This window comes from Aptenodytes patagonicus, chromosome Z (assembly GCF_965638725.1).
Source record: "Aptenodytes patagonicus chromosome Z, bAptPat1.pri.cur, whole genome shotgun sequence".
NCBI classification, from domain to species: Eukaryota; Metazoa; Chordata; class Aves; order Sphenisciformes; family Spheniscidae; genus Aptenodytes; species Aptenodytes patagonicus.
The window spans coordinates 68,984,173-69,001,160 of NC_134982.1; the positions used below are offsets into that span (position 1 = coordinate 68,984,173).

General features: G+C 39.6%; 1 protein-coding gene across 1 annotated transcript; it reads right to left on the reverse strand.

Annotated features, from left to right (window-relative positions):
* Window positions 1–4,987: 4,987 nt before the first annotated feature.
* Window positions 4,988–16,742, reverse strand: ZNF475 (zinc finger protein 475). The gene is made up of 3 exons (XM_076363338.1): window positions 16,038–16,742; window positions 8,633–8,813; window positions 4,988–5,139 (listed from the first exon to the last, which is right to left on the reverse strand). The coding sequence occupies exons 1-3, from the start codon at window positions 16,740–16,742 to the stop codon at window positions 4,988–4,990; spliced, it is 1,038 nt and encodes a 345-aa protein (XP_076219453.1).
* Window positions 16,743–16,988: the final 246 nt, after the last annotated feature.

A 16,988-nucleotide genomic window follows, 5' to 3' on the forward strand; every position in this document is an offset into this window, starting at 1 on the left:
AGGGAGTAACAGCATGCAAGAATGTAGACAGTCCCTCAGGCAACTTCTTGGAGGGTGTTCCAGGCTTGTAGGTGTTGTTTCCTAGTGGACATCATGCCCCTGCTGAATCCTGCTTTTACATGATCCTACTGTCCTGCTGAGTGTGGCATGTCTCCAGATACAGTAAACTCATTTGGACCCACTTTGGTTGACACAATTCAGAAATACAGAATTCAGGATACCCTGTCCCACTGACAGTGAAGCAAAACTAACCACCTGGGCAGACAGGAGCCCCAGAGAAAATACCGATTCAGACAAGACCCTCCCTAGAATTCCTTCTGCATGGACCAGCTCCCTGAACTGGGTAATAAAAACAAACTTAATTCCCAATTTTGAAATTCTATTGTTAAACAAACATAGGCCATGAAAGCTTGTGTGCCATCATAAAAACCTCCAGGAAGTTATTTGATTAAGACATATATGTGTCAATATCTGATTGATCCCTTAGCTTTTCTAGCTCCATCCTGTACCCATATGCTAGTGTGGTACTTGGCTTCAGTGAGTACAGAATCAAATTTTATGTTTACAAATACTGAACCAAAGCTTAAGCATACGAACTGTCAGTGGTCAGGAAGCAGTGCTGAAAACATATTTTCTATACAGTGCTATATATTTTCCAGGTCTATGCCACACTGAGAGAATTCACAGATTCACAGTAAGTTCTAACTATCTTTTAGATAGAAACTGACATTGCATTAACAAATTTTTTGTTCCTCAAGCTGTGGTCTGCTAAGTGCTGGTAGTCTTCAAGAAAAAGGGTCCATGAAACTGTTTTGTTAAGGCCTGCTAGGCATTTTTTGCTACTGCCCTTAAAGATGTGGGACCTTTTGAAGCTTGTATGGTAACTAAAGGACTGTGACATTCTCAACTTGCTAAACTATACCACTTTACATAAAATATTTATCTGCAGTTATGAGTTCTTTCATTAATGTCCAATTTTTGAAATCAGTTAAACTCATCTAGCTTGACTATGATCTTCAGGATTGCTTTTCTAAAATGTCTGATTTTTTCATTGGAACTGGTAGGTTTAACTGGCTGAACTAAAACATCAGTCAGGGATTTTATTTATGGTCTGAAAGTGGATGCTCATTTGTTTAATGTGATTGAACTTGTCAATCCATGTTCTGACTTTCTGTATATTTTGTCCAGGAATAGTTTTAGCTGCTATCAGAACATTGGTGGCAAACTAGATGGAATGTCATTGTTTTTGAAGTACAGGAAAACATTTTTCAGCTCTTTAGATTTGTTGTGCCAGTAGAAAACATGGGATTGAGCTGGAAATCACAGTGAACCAAAAGTGGACAAGATAAGGTTAAGTGACAAATCACTAAAGTACAGAAACAAAGGAAGCAAAGTAGCTCAATTTCTCATTTCCTTTTCCTCTTGTGCAAAAAAGTCAGAATGATAAATGCCAAGCAATAATGAAAAATGCTCATAAGATCTCATTTTAACTCTGTTGAGAGCAAATCATGAAGGCACCATCAGTGTTTCTCCCAGTGAACAAATCTTGCCACAGAATTCACCATCATCATTGGCACAAACTAACGCAAGAGCTGGTGAACTCAGCAGAAAAGCTCATGACAGAGTAACCTGGAAATGTGAGTGACAGTGATATCTTGTCAGTGTTTGAAATGGGATGATATGCAGTCCCATGTCAATGCTTTTGATATTTCTACATATTTTGAAAATCATTGTACCCATGGTGTTATGGAGTAAAGGGGATGTTACAACCTCTGAGATCTTTCTGAGGGCTGTTGCCTCCTGCTGAGTTCCTGCATGCTCTGGTCTCACCATCAGCCCTCTCAGCCCAATGTTGACTTGCCTTTGTGAGTGGTAAGGCTCACCATTTCACAGATCCCACGTTAAGTTCAGAGCTCAGAAGCAATCACCTATAAGCAAAGGCAGCTCTTAATTTGCCAAATCCTCATTTGACTCCATCAAAGGCTGATGTGGAAACCATACTTCAGGCTTATGGCTTCAGGAGCTCCCATACAGTGGTATTTCTGGGCACGACACAACAGCACACTAAAAGTACATATCAGTAATTATTAATTAATATCAGTAATTTTGTGATTGTTTATAAACACTCTGCTTAGCTCATCAGGCAGATTTTATAGCTTTTTGGGATAATAATCCAGAAAATAAAAAATAGACAAGAGTAGAGCCAACAATGAAACACAGAAAAACTGTTCCGGGTGAAATTTCTGACAGATCTAAAATCATCAGGACTCCGAGTCCAACTTTCAGAATGACACGGGGACTCTGACATCTGAATCCCACCAAAAAGCAGGGCTAAATTTTTAATGCCAAAGACTGCAGTGACTCTGCAAAAGCTGTTTAGTTTCTTTAAAACATGTTTCTGCTCTTGAAGTGACTCTGTGAGTCTTGATGACTCAGTGAGGCAGAGGTAGCCAAAAAATGCTTATCATATCTGACAAAAGGAAGAGGGGTCCAAGAGGAGGAAGAGTGGACACAAAGGTGAGATTGCGTGACATCCATAATCCTCCAATTACCAAGCCACTCGTCAGTGGGCCAGCACTTGATGTGAATTACAACAGCCTCCAAGGTCTTGCAGTGTATGTTGCCTGCCAACAGCTCCTAGGAGCCAGTCTAGCAATCACAAAGCAGCGCCCCTGTTCTTTCCTCAGGCCACATGCCTTCTCCCAGCCAAAAGGAGGAGAGATGGCACTGGTCCAGCTCCGCCAGCGACTCTCCTTACATTGGAGACACTAACAAGGACAGATCTGCGGGGTTTACACAGCTTTGCACTGTAGAACAGAAACTGAACCTTTGACTCCTGAAGATATCTATCTTCAGACAATACAGTTCTCATTCTGAAGATGAAAGGGCTGCTGAGGTGCCATTGATTGTTTTGGAAATTATTTTCATCAAAGAATGCTGGTACCTCTCCCAGTCTGAATTAACAGCCCGCCAGGGCTGGAGCCAGGAGCGTTCCTCTAATAACAGAACAATGATATTACTTCTTTTTTTCACTTACGCCACAAATCACACAGCTTGATAGCTTGGAAAAGAAAAGTTGCTGGTACCCATATTTCATTTTCGTGTGTATGAAGACATCCACTTCATCTGATTTGTGAGTACAATAGTAAGTATGAGTGCTCTGAGAAAAGTCACATCGATCACACAATACGTAACAGCCAGCTCTAGGCCTTAAGCCTGAAGGTGAAAACATACATGAGGTACAGCTTCTTTCGTGATATCAGGAAGCCTATATTGCTGGTTAACGACTTGTATTGGATTTTGTCATACCTTTTGAATAACCTCACTGACTACTTAATAAAACACTTCAGAGTAAGTAAAATAATAATAAAAAGTGCTCTCTGCTGTACCTTGTTAAAGTGAGTATTACTTCCTTCATGTATTTAACCTATTCACTGATGTGTTTTGGCACTGATTCTGCTACGTAACATAATAGCATTTTTCAAAATAGCACATTCAAACACCTTCCCCACTGCTTTCTTGTATAATACCTACCCTTCTTGCCCATACTGGCACTCTGTTATGGTCACATTTGGCACAGAGGGCAGGGTGGTATTTTATTCCAGCTATCTGACACACCATGCTTGTTTTGGCTTGACATAAAAATATGTTTTCTTTTACCAAGTTCATGACAAAGATGTGCTCCTCTGACTTACAAAATTTTTGGCATGATCGGTTTACTGAGCTGAGGATAAATCACATGGTCAGTATCATTCTCAAGAAAGAAATGCTCAAAGAAGAGGGCACTTTTGGGGTGTTTTCTAAAAACAGCCAGTCTCTGCTTCTATCCCATGGCTGGATCCCTTTATATGGGAATGTTTCACTTGTAGCAGTCAAGGGCTTCATGAGCTGCACTGTCCCACAAGGATATGAACACTGGATTGCTCCATGGATTTAAGCTCTGTGTGGAAGTCAATGAATAGTCTTGTGCCAAAGACAGACAAGGACACAAAAAACCCGTCAAAAACAGCAAACCCAAAGGAGCTACTTGGTTTCTCCGATTAGTCAAGTTCAGCTGGAGGTCCTTACACTAACTAGACAAGTCTTCAATAGAGGGGAAACAAAATTTTCAAAGAATTAATTTTCCTGATCAACATCACTCTGGCTTTGCTTCCACTGAGATTCAATGAATTACTCCTCATCGAAACTCTTATTTCCTAAAAGTTGCCTGAAGCTTCAGTTTCTGAAACAGTAGGTGAATATATTCACTGAGCAAGGGACGCGTAGCCAAATGCCCCTGCAGACAAGGAAGCTCCTGACAGTCTCATGAATCTGTTGAAAAGCAAAACCACAAGATGGATGCCTCTGTGATACTCTCTTGGGGATCTCTGAGGTGAAAGACCCCTAACAGCTATGGCTCATTTCTTTCTGTCCTTCGCTGAATACAAAAAACCAAACATGCCATGTAAAATGGGAAATGCATGCAGAAGGCCTAACTTCTTTCAAAGGTCCAGATAGCTAAATCTGAAAGGCTGTGAAATCAGTGGGGCTGAAGAACATCCCACATTTGACCAACAGAGACGAAGACAGCACAGCGATTCAGAAAGTGACCTGGGAAGATTCTTCACTTTGGTTCTCCTGCACCCAACAAAGCACAGGATCAGGAGAAGGAAGATGATAGTTAACATTACTTTCAAGTATTCTTATGCCATCCCTCTCAAACTGTGGTTTCAAGGTGACGCTACCTGAATGACAGAAATGAGGAGGCATTTTTGCTACTACTGGGCTAAAAAATCACCATATTTGACCTTACACTACAGTAGCAACTGCTGATTTTACTCTGGAGGCTTTTGGATCACATGATCTGACGACACACTACAGTTTTGATGCCTGTGGCTCTCCAGCTGGATTTTATTTCTCTCATGGTTTGGCTGGAAGGTACGGGTGCATGTGTGTGTGTGTCTGTGTGAGCATGCATGCATATTTATGCATGTGTGTTACATCCACTTCACATTGCAGGTTTCGGTTTACAGGACTGCTGGTGGACGATCAGTCTGTCTGGAAGAAAAGTACGCCCACAAATATCACATGGAACTAGCTGTTTCTGGGCGCTGATCCAGGCAGCCTCATTTAAAGAATCAAGATCATAGAAACCTTTGGCTGGAAAATTAAAAAAAGAAAGTATCAGCTTTCATTCTGGAGACCCACATTCAACTCTTTATGGAAAATATTTTCAGGAAATACCTGTTGACTGAGCCTTTCAGTTTAACCAAACCATATTGCTTTTGCAAATGAAAAAGAAAGAAAGGAAAGAAGCAAAAGAGTAAAAAATATATAAAAAAGACTCTGCTTTTTGTCCCATGGGTTGAATTAAATTAACTTAAAACTGAATCATTCTGTATTGTATGAGAGTACAGAGAAAACATCATGCTGTGTGTTATGATATGCATTCTCAGCTAATTATTAACATCTTTGCATACATACTATTATCAGCAAATTTCACTTTTTGGCTTTACTTCAAGTTCTGTTTAATGAGCATGTGTTATCTGACCATGGCAATGGGTTGGAGCATTATCATACTTGAGAATATGCTCTTTGTACTGTTCTGAACAAGGGGCCCAATTTTCTTCCTGTTGAAGTCTATGCAAGTTTTGCCAATAAGTGGAGTAAAGCTTAGGTAAGCGTAAAACCTTACAGACAAAACCTACAGTTCTTTTAAGCCACAACTTCCAGTGAGGTCATTGCACCGATGCATCCATTGTCATCTAAACACTAATCCAGTCTTACCCTCAGTTATTTTCCACTGTGGGAAGAGTGACTGCTCTGAAAGCTCAGGAGCATTCTTCAAACACTCACATCAGATATACTTTCAAGATTTTATTTAAGTATAAAGAAATCTTGTTTACTTTTATCTTGAAATGGACTTTCACATAGTGTTGTTTCAAACTGATTTCCAAAAAGGCCAGGTAGGTTGCTTAATACCTGGATTTAGATCTTAAGAGTTTTCATTTGAAGTGCATGCAGAAAAAAACGTACATGCCTTGATTTGAAGATGTATTTGCTTCGCCCTTCTCAAAAGGTATGACAATACAGAAAAAGACTAAAAAACTGCTTTTGTGAACCGTTAACAGCAGACAATTTTTAAAAGAAAAGGATTTGTGCATTTAAAAATATTTCATGGTTTCTGTCATTGGCACATGATAGAGCTCTTCATTAAAGGCCCATACAGTTTTAATATGATTCATATCCAATGGTTCACATAACCACAATAAGCCTTAGATCTCTTAATATGCCTGTTCCTAATGTTCTTTTTGTTAGAAGAGCAACCAAGTAGTGTTTCTTTTCTTGGCTGAGACAAATATCCCCTTTGCTTGCAGGAAATGAATGTGTATTTTCTGTACTTTGGAAAGTTTATTGAATATGAAAAAAAAGAGAGAGAGAGATGACTTTCTCCTTGCAGGCATGTGTTAGGCATTCCACAAACAAAACACTGTGTAATCAGGGCAGCGGTTGTCTTCCCGTGACACTTGAGTTTTCAGAAAAAGATTTATGTAAGTTATAAAAAGTTTTATGTAAGCAGTTAATATTTCTGAGCTTTTTTTGAACATTGCCTGTTCCATTCAACAACAGGGGTAATCCCTCCTCCCTAAGTTGAGAAACTATGAGACATGCAGTACGTGTATGTGGTCTCAAGGTCAGTTATAGAATTTACCAGATGATCGAGAGTAAGTCTTACGGAAAAAGAACAACACTGAGATTATTTTCTTGAGGCCAGGAGCATGAGGCAACTGCAGGGGAAACAACAATTTTAGCTCAAGCTACAGAACTGATCAGACTTGCATCAGCAGGCATTTAGGGACAGATGCTGGAAGCAGGTCAGTATCCCCTGGGGAACCGTGGGCATACACCACCTCATAAGAGATGTGTGGCGCCTGATATGACTCATTGCATAAATGAGACAATTTTCTGATTCATATCTGGGAGCCTTCTGCTGGATTATTCTCTCAAAGAGTGGTTGTCTTTCTGCTTCCACTCCTTCAAAATAAGAATAGTGTATTTCAAAATAACCTGATTTGTCCTTTTGCATCCTCCGCTTTCAGATGGAATTCTCATTTTCTCCATCTTTTTTTTCCACACAACATGTAATAATTAAAAAGAGCTTAACAACAAAAAGAGCAAATACAATGAAAATGTCTTTTGAACCTATCTTTTACTGCAGATTCAACTCTGCTGCTTGGCATCCATTAACCAAGTCCTGATCTGGTATTATTTGAGCTGTGATTATTATTATTTTGAACAGCTGGTTAGTGCTCTCGGTGATCTTGCTCTCTTCTGTGTGTGTCTTCTGGGGACATATTTCTTTGTACTGCTGTAAACTGATCTAGTGTATGACTCTTTCACAGTCAGTTGTAGGAGAATTTGTCTACTTTTCCAGACATTAGGGGAAGCTGTGGGAAATTATGGGGAATATAAAAAAAAAAAAGTGGGTGAATTAACTGCCTATAAGCAAGTGGTCCAAACTTGGCCCAAAGTAGCTCAGACTAGCTGGCAAGGCCAGGGAAAGCATCCAGATGAAATGGTGAAATAACTTCATGTGGGAATGGGGAAGTCCTGGAAGCAGCTTCCAGGCTAAGCACAGATGAGATTTCCTTTTGGTCCTACAGTAAGCACACACCCCTGGGACACATATGGGAGCCCAGCTCTCTTGGGTGCTGGGGATCATCAATTTTCATTGATTTGAAGAAGTGGGATCTAGGCACCTTACAAAACAGAACCCTCAGCACAAACACATATAACTGGCAGAAATAAAATGTTTATTTTATATTACATATATTTTTTCCCACTGTGTTTATATTATAACGTCTCACAAAGAAAGCTTCTAAGGCTTGTAAATAAAAAGGGATCAATAACATCCACGATGTTCATCGTAGAAGATACTGCATTTTTATCTATAAATATATTTTAATAAAAACCTGAAACTACAGTATATGTTATAGGTAGATTTTAAAAATACCTTATTTACTACCAGTCATCATCCATCTAGTATTGTATTTCTTATTTTACCACAGAATGCCTATTTTCGAGGCCACTCACTGTTTACCACTGCTAAGTGCTAGTGCCAGGCTTTTTTTATAACCAACGCTATAGGTGCAACACCTGGCTAAAGTATCTATCCCTATGTTGCCTGAAGGGTATTTTATTTTAATGACTGTATCTGTCAAGTCTGCACATGATTCTTGGATGCTTTAGCCCATTTTAAAATACGCCTTTCTACAGCGTTGAAAGTAGTCAAAAGGTAGTGATGTAGCTGTGAAGCCGGTTGCTACTCTTTTTGTGTTTTGATTCAGAACATACTGACACATAAAGAGGACTGTCGCAGGAGGCATGTCCCACAAGGCAACGACTGCTCTTACTTCTCATGGATGCAGCACAAAAGGAGAACAGGATACTTAACAGAAAGCTTAAAGCCATGATGGCTACCTTGTCTTCAGAGTAAAATGGAGAAAGAAGGACTTGCAAACCGTTAAGCAAGTACAGTGCTTAACGGCAAATGAAGAGCTCTATCACGTGCCAACGACAGAAGCTTAAAATTCTTTTTTTTTTCTTCGTCCCACTTTATTCCTCCCATTTCCTCATTTGGTCTGTAGCTTACCTTGTATGGGACTGACTTCAGGCTTTTTGGGCTCTGACCTTCTCAAGTGCTTGGGTAGCAGGTCATTCTCCTGGTGCCACTTTTTCAGGCATTGTGGCTCATGGATACTAATAGATTTTGTTCCGTACTCACGGCCACATATGTAACAAATCACTGCTGGTGGCCGTCTTATCACTTGTGCCTGCAAATAATAATTGTGAAGAAGAATAAATATTGTTTTAAACATTAATTTTGAATCAGAACAACTTTGGATGAAAACAATCATGTAGATTAAGAAACCGATTCGTATCTGTGAGATCAGTGTAACTGTTTCTATCAGTTTCATTTTGTCTGGATTCAGTCTTGAAGCCTGTAAGAGATACTGCCTCATAAATTGGCCACCTGGAACAGGTAGGCTCCTTCTACAGATACTGGGCTGAAAGTTCATGTCTGTCACCTAATTAACACTTAGCTATGTAGGTTTTAGCTCTTTTATTTTCACACCATCAAGTTCACGGAAATACTGAGTCTTCACGTGCAGAAACAACTCCTCTGCTTGATCAGGTTGCTGCAGCGCAGCGTGATCTTAAGTGTTGAAGCCCTTTTTTTATCTACCAAACAGAAGTAACATGGAAAGCAGCAATAAAATCTTCCTCAGCTAACTGCTGATATCTAGTGCAGTAGCAGAAAGACCCCATCTTCAGGTAGAACACAGTTAAAGTGCTGTGCCCAGTCTTAGCATCTCTCTTAAACTGGACAGTGAGGGCAGCTGTCTCAAGTTTGTGATTGTGGTCCCTAACCCCGTGTTACTTCAGTTAGCTGGTGGAATTCTTGGCCTTGAAGGATTAAAACCAATCCAGGGTATTTCAGGATAGGGGGGCAAAATAGGAACTGTTGCTTGTTTATCCCAAAGGCCTCCGTGTGAACTTTGCCAGTGACTGCAGCAGGGGCAGAACTGGACTCTAAGCAAGTCATTGTTTCTGCGCTGCAGATCTGCTTTTGTTCACAGAGAAAAACAGCTCAACGGAAGAAAAAAATCCCTCAACCCCAAACCCCACAAATACATATTCTAAGCTTGAAAAATATATAATTACTGTGGTATTGCAGATTATGGACTTGACTGTGTCCTTCGGCACGTCCTGGGCTAGGCGTGGTGTCAGTACCAGCCCTGCTCCAGGAGCAGCGTAAAAATGTACCGCAGAGACAGAACTTTGAGGCGCACTGAAGGGTCTCACAACTGCCAGAACTTCCTGCACTCCTGACTGCAGAATACCAGTAAGAGACGAGCTATTCCCTGCCCTCCTAAAGGTCGAGGGACAGCCATGCCAGACCAAACACGGGAAGCCTTTCTCACTCAAACAAGGGAGGTGGGGATTTCATTTTTTTCCTCTGCTGCTGTGTAAGACAAAGCATAACCTGTTCCAGTATTTATGACTCTCTCTGTCAGCCCATCAGTGTATTCAAGAAATTCTGGGCAGCTCTTCTCGCATTTATGCTACAGTCTGAAAATGTCATTAGTGAACAATCTGCATAAGCTTTCTTTCCTGTATCACACATGTAAACTCAATTACATGAAGAAATACTACTCTACAAAGTGTATTTTTGCTGGGAAAAGTTGGACTTCATCTGGAAAGTTCTCACAGTGAATTGAAAAATAACTTATCCAAAGACAGTCTTTCCAAGGACATTTTCATCCTCTTAACTTTCAAATGGAATTTCCTTAGCCATCTTTGATAACAAGGTATTTTTTATATATACATAACTTTGTCTTCCTATTCATAGCTGAATATAGCAACAGCTGTTTTAAGAATTCCCTCTAATTTTTCATTATCAATTTTCACCTACTTCCTTACTTCAGCTCTTGAGCTAGACCTTGTCTGATTTGGAGATAAGACTCTGGGTCCAGATACAGAGTCTTTTGAAGGCAGTGTATGTTTCTTTGTAGACTCTGGAGAGATTTAGATAAGGATACTATAGTCTAAACCCTTGAGGTCAGGGGACTCATTTCAGTGTGCATGGTTCTTATGGGTATGCTTATAGCATTTTAGAAATGGTTTTAAAAAGAAATGCTAGGTGTAAAAACACTGGGAACACATTTTCCTCTCTAGTTTTCATTAGCTAGATCCCTGCCATTCAGTAAAATTGATTATTTATTGGCTGAAAACTAGGAAAGAGCAATTTGATTTACATTTAGTTTGTAGGGACTCTTTATATAATACCAGAATGGGAAAAAGGAATCCTAGTACAAATGAAAATCACACTTACTTAATCTGCACTGTCACTATCATTTCCACCCTATGGGGTAATATGATAAAAACAAATGTATAGCTTCAAGGACAATTAAAGCCCTGATATCAGACAGGTGAAAAATCACTTAAAAAATTAAATACTCCCAATAAATTTAACATGCATAGAAATATCATTGTTAAAATCAAATTTTTTTTATCTTAGAAATATTTCCCTAGTGAAAAGAGATAGCCTTTTATCTCTGACTGCTTCATTCAAATCCATCACACTTGTTCTAAAGCCATTGTGATGTCCTACTATTGAACAGCTGCCAGAGATCTGCAAGACAAAAGTTAGTGATCTCCATCCAGTGCAATCTGGATACATTTCCACAGTTCTGAGATGGTCTTTTCGGTAGTCTCACCTGAAAACCTAAAGACTGACTGAGCTGTACTGTGATCCCTCCAGATCCCGACAGAGTGTTTATAGGTGGGTTTTGTGTTGCGACCGAGCAAAACCAGGCCTGCAGCTAAATAGAGGATTCTGTTTTCTGAAGTTATCAATTGGGATTGATTCATAACTAAATCCTATTTGGTGAAAAAAATGTTTAATAAATCTGTTCAAGTAGAAATGTCTCTGTTTTGTAACTTCCACAATTAAAAACTGTACAGAAACAATAGAAGAGACCAGAATTAATTAAAAGGAATCAGATCACTCTAAGGATGGAAATATTTTTTCCAGAAATGTAGTGAGTTTGAACCATCACCACACATCAAATTATATACACAAATCCTTCTCTGCAAATACACACGTTAAAAAGCTGAAAAATAAAACCTGAAGGAGACTATCCTTACAATTGGTAGTAACAGCTCTTCTGTTGCTTAACTGTGGAATCCAAAGTATGATGAGCTTTATTTGGAATTTCTACAGCTGATGATATTTATCCTTAATTTCTTTTTCTCTTCAGAGTGTGCCTATCCCAAATGTCACATCTGGAGGCCTGCAGTTTGAAACTAAAGTATTTTTGGAATCACCACAATTTTCCAATCCAAACTACTCAAAGGCCAGTGGCTAGGCTGTCTGCTCACTGCTTTGTTTTTCACTTTTAGAAAGTGTTGTAGGGAAGGTCTGTTCCTGAGGATGTGTTATTGTAAAAATACCTACAAATACCTAACAGTGCAGTTAGGCTTTCCTCTGGTGTCTCAGTATTTTCTTTTTTCTCCAAGACTGCTAAATATGTCTGCGTGACCATGAATGAAGTTATTTAGCTCAGAGGGCTATGCAACTATGTATTTTCAATAGACCTGACATTACTTGAGGTTAGCCCCAAGCTGCTGTTATGGTGTTACATGAGGTCAAATCCTCCCATACTGCACAAAGCTTTTAATTTCTTCTTAAGTACACCCAACAAGACTGACTCCCAAACTCCTCTCCATAAATATTTATTATCCAGGACCGCACACCCCCCCACCTTTCTTATTTGTTTAATTATCTATGTATTTTAATGGGAGGTGGGGAGGCCTCCTGCTCTAGGTCAGAGCTCTTGTCATAGGCTTGAATCACCCAAGGAACAGAGGTTCAGGAAAAGATGGGTACAAACACTTAGCAACAGCATCATGTTGTATGAAAGCAGCCCTTTCCACACATTACTCTCTGGAAAGTAAGAGGCATTTTGCATAAGTGACAGGGACAAGCTGTGGCATGGCTCTTATGACCATCCAAAGGTGCATTTCACTGCCTTCTGGAGTGCTTTCAACCACTGCCCCGACACAACAGCAGGCTAATGTTAGGACTGGTCATATGCCTGTGTATGAAATTTCCTTGAATGGCAAGGTAATTCTACCAGATGATGCAGATAATTAAAGATTTTACTCCACTGGAAATACTAGAATACCCCATTTTACTCCTGATGTTGTATCTTTTAAAAGAAATACATCAGTATAATGAACGTGGCATTTGTGTAGAAGCAGAAAGGCAGGAAGCTCAATCATTCCCAATGATAATACTCAAGTTTCATTCAAACCATCCATTCACTGTTCATTCTCATCTAACTTTCTATATTTCCAAATATATTTGTCAGTATTCTCCTAAGAAGATGTTCAAAACTGCATGTGCTGCAACTGAGGCAAAGTTTACCATTGACTTCCCACCTTCATTAGAATTACACAGCATCTGAAGGAGTTTTCATTTTACCAAGTGACTAGATGACTTTATGCTAGAGCAAGATACAACATCAACATTTTGTTGTTACACAAGTTTTCAGGACTTATCCAGTGTTAAAATGCTTTACAAACAGAAAAGGAAGATCACCGAAATCTTATTTTTAAGTAGTTAACTTGATAAGAAGAAAACAGCAGATGGCAGCACCAGATGCTAGTGACATGTCTGATAGGATTTTAGAATCAGCATTACCTGTTGTCAAAAAAACTGTAACACATATAGCCACAGCAAGTCATTAATACTCACTTACATGTAACAGACATTTTGGTCTATGAAAGAATAAAAACTACACTCTGCTCTAGTGCAAGTCTGAATTTCAGTAGTTCCAGACATCACTTCCATTGTCTGGGGTATCACAACAGAATCCAAAACAGAATTTCTGAGCTGATGTGATCTTTGGGAGTCTCTTAAGCATAGGCTGTTGTTTGTTTTACACAGCCAGACATGGTTAACTCAGATGTGTTCATGCATTCTCAGAGCGAGGACAGTTAGTGGAAGAGATGGCTTACAGAGGCCATTGAGTCCCCAGCTATAAAGGCATTTAATGCCAAACTAAGTGTTTGGCAGTAATGACAGTTGATCCTGCACTTGCTAAGGGAGAGAGAGCCCCAGGACAGAGGCACACAGGCAAAAGTTCTTGCAGTTGTAAAGTTAAAATGCCCTTCACATGGTGTACCACCAAATCAGTCAGATCTTTATTTTTAAAATAGGAAAATCCAGCTTTTTAATTTAGGACATCTTTCATTGCATAAATTAATTTGACAGTAGCATTACAGTTCTTAAATACATTTATAAAAATGTTGGGGTTTTTTTCAGTTATTCCTTTCCTCTGATGTTTTGTTGAATCAGGACTTTAAACAGGTACTTAAATAATTCTCTGTCACAGTGAGTAGGTCTGTTAAGTGAGACATGGTCTGCCTCAAATGCTTTCCTGCCAGGACCAAAGCAGATTGCCATTTCACTCCACTACTGGTATTTTTTAACAGAATTAATAAGCAGCTGAGTAGCTGCTAAGGTGAGCAAAATTAAAACCATATGCTGGAAAATGATGAAGGCTGTAGAGGAGACCCAGACCTTGTCCCTGTCCATAGTGAATCTGCAGTCCTTCCGTGAGCTTAGTGCTTTTCAACATCCTTCAATGTGTGGACCTTTCAAAACTTTCAATTGGAGGTGGAGACCCTCACACAGAGAATTTAAACCTATGGAAAAAAGGCTTCCTTTGACCACTTCTTAAAAGCAGTTTGCAAGTCCTGAACAGCCCCTGGGATCACAGGATATTTCTTTCACTCTTTCCATTCTTATCTCTGCCTTTAATGTGTACCTCTATACAAAAGGACAGCTCTAAATAAAATAAAATAAAGGACGTCAGAGAGGTAAAATCCATCATCCATTCCTGAAAGTCATCGTTAATAATAAAGTCCTTCAGAGTCAATTACAAACTGCAAGCAGTACAGCCTCATTAGGTCTGCTGCAACCAATGAACTGTAACTGTTTGGAAGTAAATGACGAAACCTGTTGCTCACACAGAAGGAAGAACAGATTCGAACACATTTCATTCTGGCCCTGCAGAGCTCACAGAAGTAAAAAGTGGTAATAATGTTGTTGTTCAACAAGTCAGCAGATGTGACTGAATCCACACGGGGAGCAGATATGTTGTGCAAGAGGGCAACATTTTTACAGAGTCGCTCTCAATGCCAAACCACACTCTAAACCTGTTTTTTTATGACATAACTATGGACATTCCCCCCCCCCCCCCTTTTTTAAACATACAGAATTATCTGTGATCGACAAAACTGTCTGCCTCACACCCATTCCTTTCATTGAACAATCACCTTTAGAGCAATGCCAGTTCTTTGGTAAATGGTACAATGTAGTGTAACACAACAAAAACATCTCCTTTCTTATAGCTATAAATCCACCTGATCCACTTTGAACAGTTTGTGGGTTATTTGAAATTTGCTGATAGAAGACCTGAGGAGTGGACCTAATTTGCCAATATCTATCAATTAGTGGCCTCAAATAGCATAATATAAAAATACCTCACATTGTCTTTATTCTCATGTTTGTTAGGGTAATGCTGTTATCTCCATTTTATTCAGAAGCTGGAAAACTGAAATACAGCATGCTTTGACTTTTAAAACGTTTTTAGAAATGCTCTGCATAGCATTGAATTCCTTTGGTGACTGAGAAAGCTAAATCCCATTTTCAAACATAATGTAGGCAATCAAGAGTCCAACTCCCATTGAAAAAAAAAAAAAAGCCTTTTATTTTAGACACTGGGCCTAAATTTAGACATCTATCTTTTTGCAAAACTCCTGGCCAAAAGACAGCTTGTGCAGAAACAAATGAAGAAAAAATATGCCATTTTCCAAAACTTTGTGTAGCTTTTGGATAATGTGAATCAGCTTCTTTATTCTTGGATCTTGAATCAAATTCAGTGGAAAGAAATGTGCAGTCTTATTTATTTTGTTGTTGTTATACTCCGAGTTGCTGCCTTTGAACATGCAGTCCTCAGTAAACTTGTGTTCCATGCCAAGGTTAAGAATAACAGTAAAAAAATGAAAATCACTGGAGTGCTTACAGGATTGTATTTCATGTTAACTAAATAAAAATACCTAATACCTGCTAAAACATGTAACATTCAAAGCTTGCCTAAGCTGCTCAACAGAATCTCCTAGGGAACTATAGCACACAATGGTCCCTTTTGGGGACATAACTCTCACAGGACCAGAGAGTATGAGAACCCAACTACTCCCTTTCAACAGGAAAATCGAAAGAAATCAGAATAAGTAGTTTCTCTTACGCACACAGTATTGCCCTTTCCTTTACCTACTATTCAGCAGAGAAACATTTGCACAGAGCCAAAAGATCCTTCTGAAGGAAAGTGATTTTAAATTTGATGGAAACCCCATATCCCCTGGAATGCCTAGCATCAAAATGCATCCACACCCTTTCATATAGCACATGCTTAGCAATTTACCTTGTCTAATACGTCTGGTGCAGCCCCACTTTTTCCTCGACGGGTCTTAGATGGATCATCACTTGCTGAGCCAGACCCAGAGCTTGGGCCTTTACCAGATTTACGGGGACTAGAGCTTGACAGCCCCACACTGCTGCTACCTCCTCTGCAACACTTTTGGTGCACAATGAGACGGTCAGGAAGGAAGGTTCGGCCACAGTTTCCACAGGGCAGGAGCTGGGCTTGAGCACTATGATAAGCTGCCTCATTTTCAGCTGTAAGCGTACAGGAACCACCAGTAAGGACCTCAGGTTTCCTGGGCTCCGCTCTTCTGAGATGCCTTGGTAGCTGATTATTTTCAATATGCCACTTCTCTAGGCACTGGGGTTCATGTATAGAAATAGACTGTGACCCAAATTCTCTGCCACAGATATAGCATACCCTGAAGCAAGGTCTTCTCGGTGGGATGACGGGCCGGTTCAGTGGCGTCTGAGACATGTTTGAAGAATCTGACCGTTTTGATATTATTGCAGTGCCTGGTCGCCTTTTCTGGGATCCAGTTTCTAGGTGTACTACTTCAGACAAAATTCTGGGAAGATCTGACACGTTAGATTGTGAAACCTGCTCTGAAGGCAAGATGCTAGAGACTCTAGCAGAGGCCTCTACAGCACTTGGCAGAGCATTACAGGTTTTGTTCACATTCTTTTTCTTGACATTTGTTTCCATGAAGGGTACAACATTTCAAGAAACTTCTCTCTCTCCTACACATAAAGGGCTTGGGAAAGTCTGTTATTCAGCATGATGCTCCATCTTCTTAATTCAGTTTCATGGGCTGGAATATACTAGGGACTTCAATGCTGGAAAACTGCACCTAATGGCCATTTCAGTAGGAAAAGAGGGTTTCTGTGTGTTTTTGTTTTGCCTTTTGATCTTACATGATCCTGAAACAAATTAAATCAGTACATATTAATA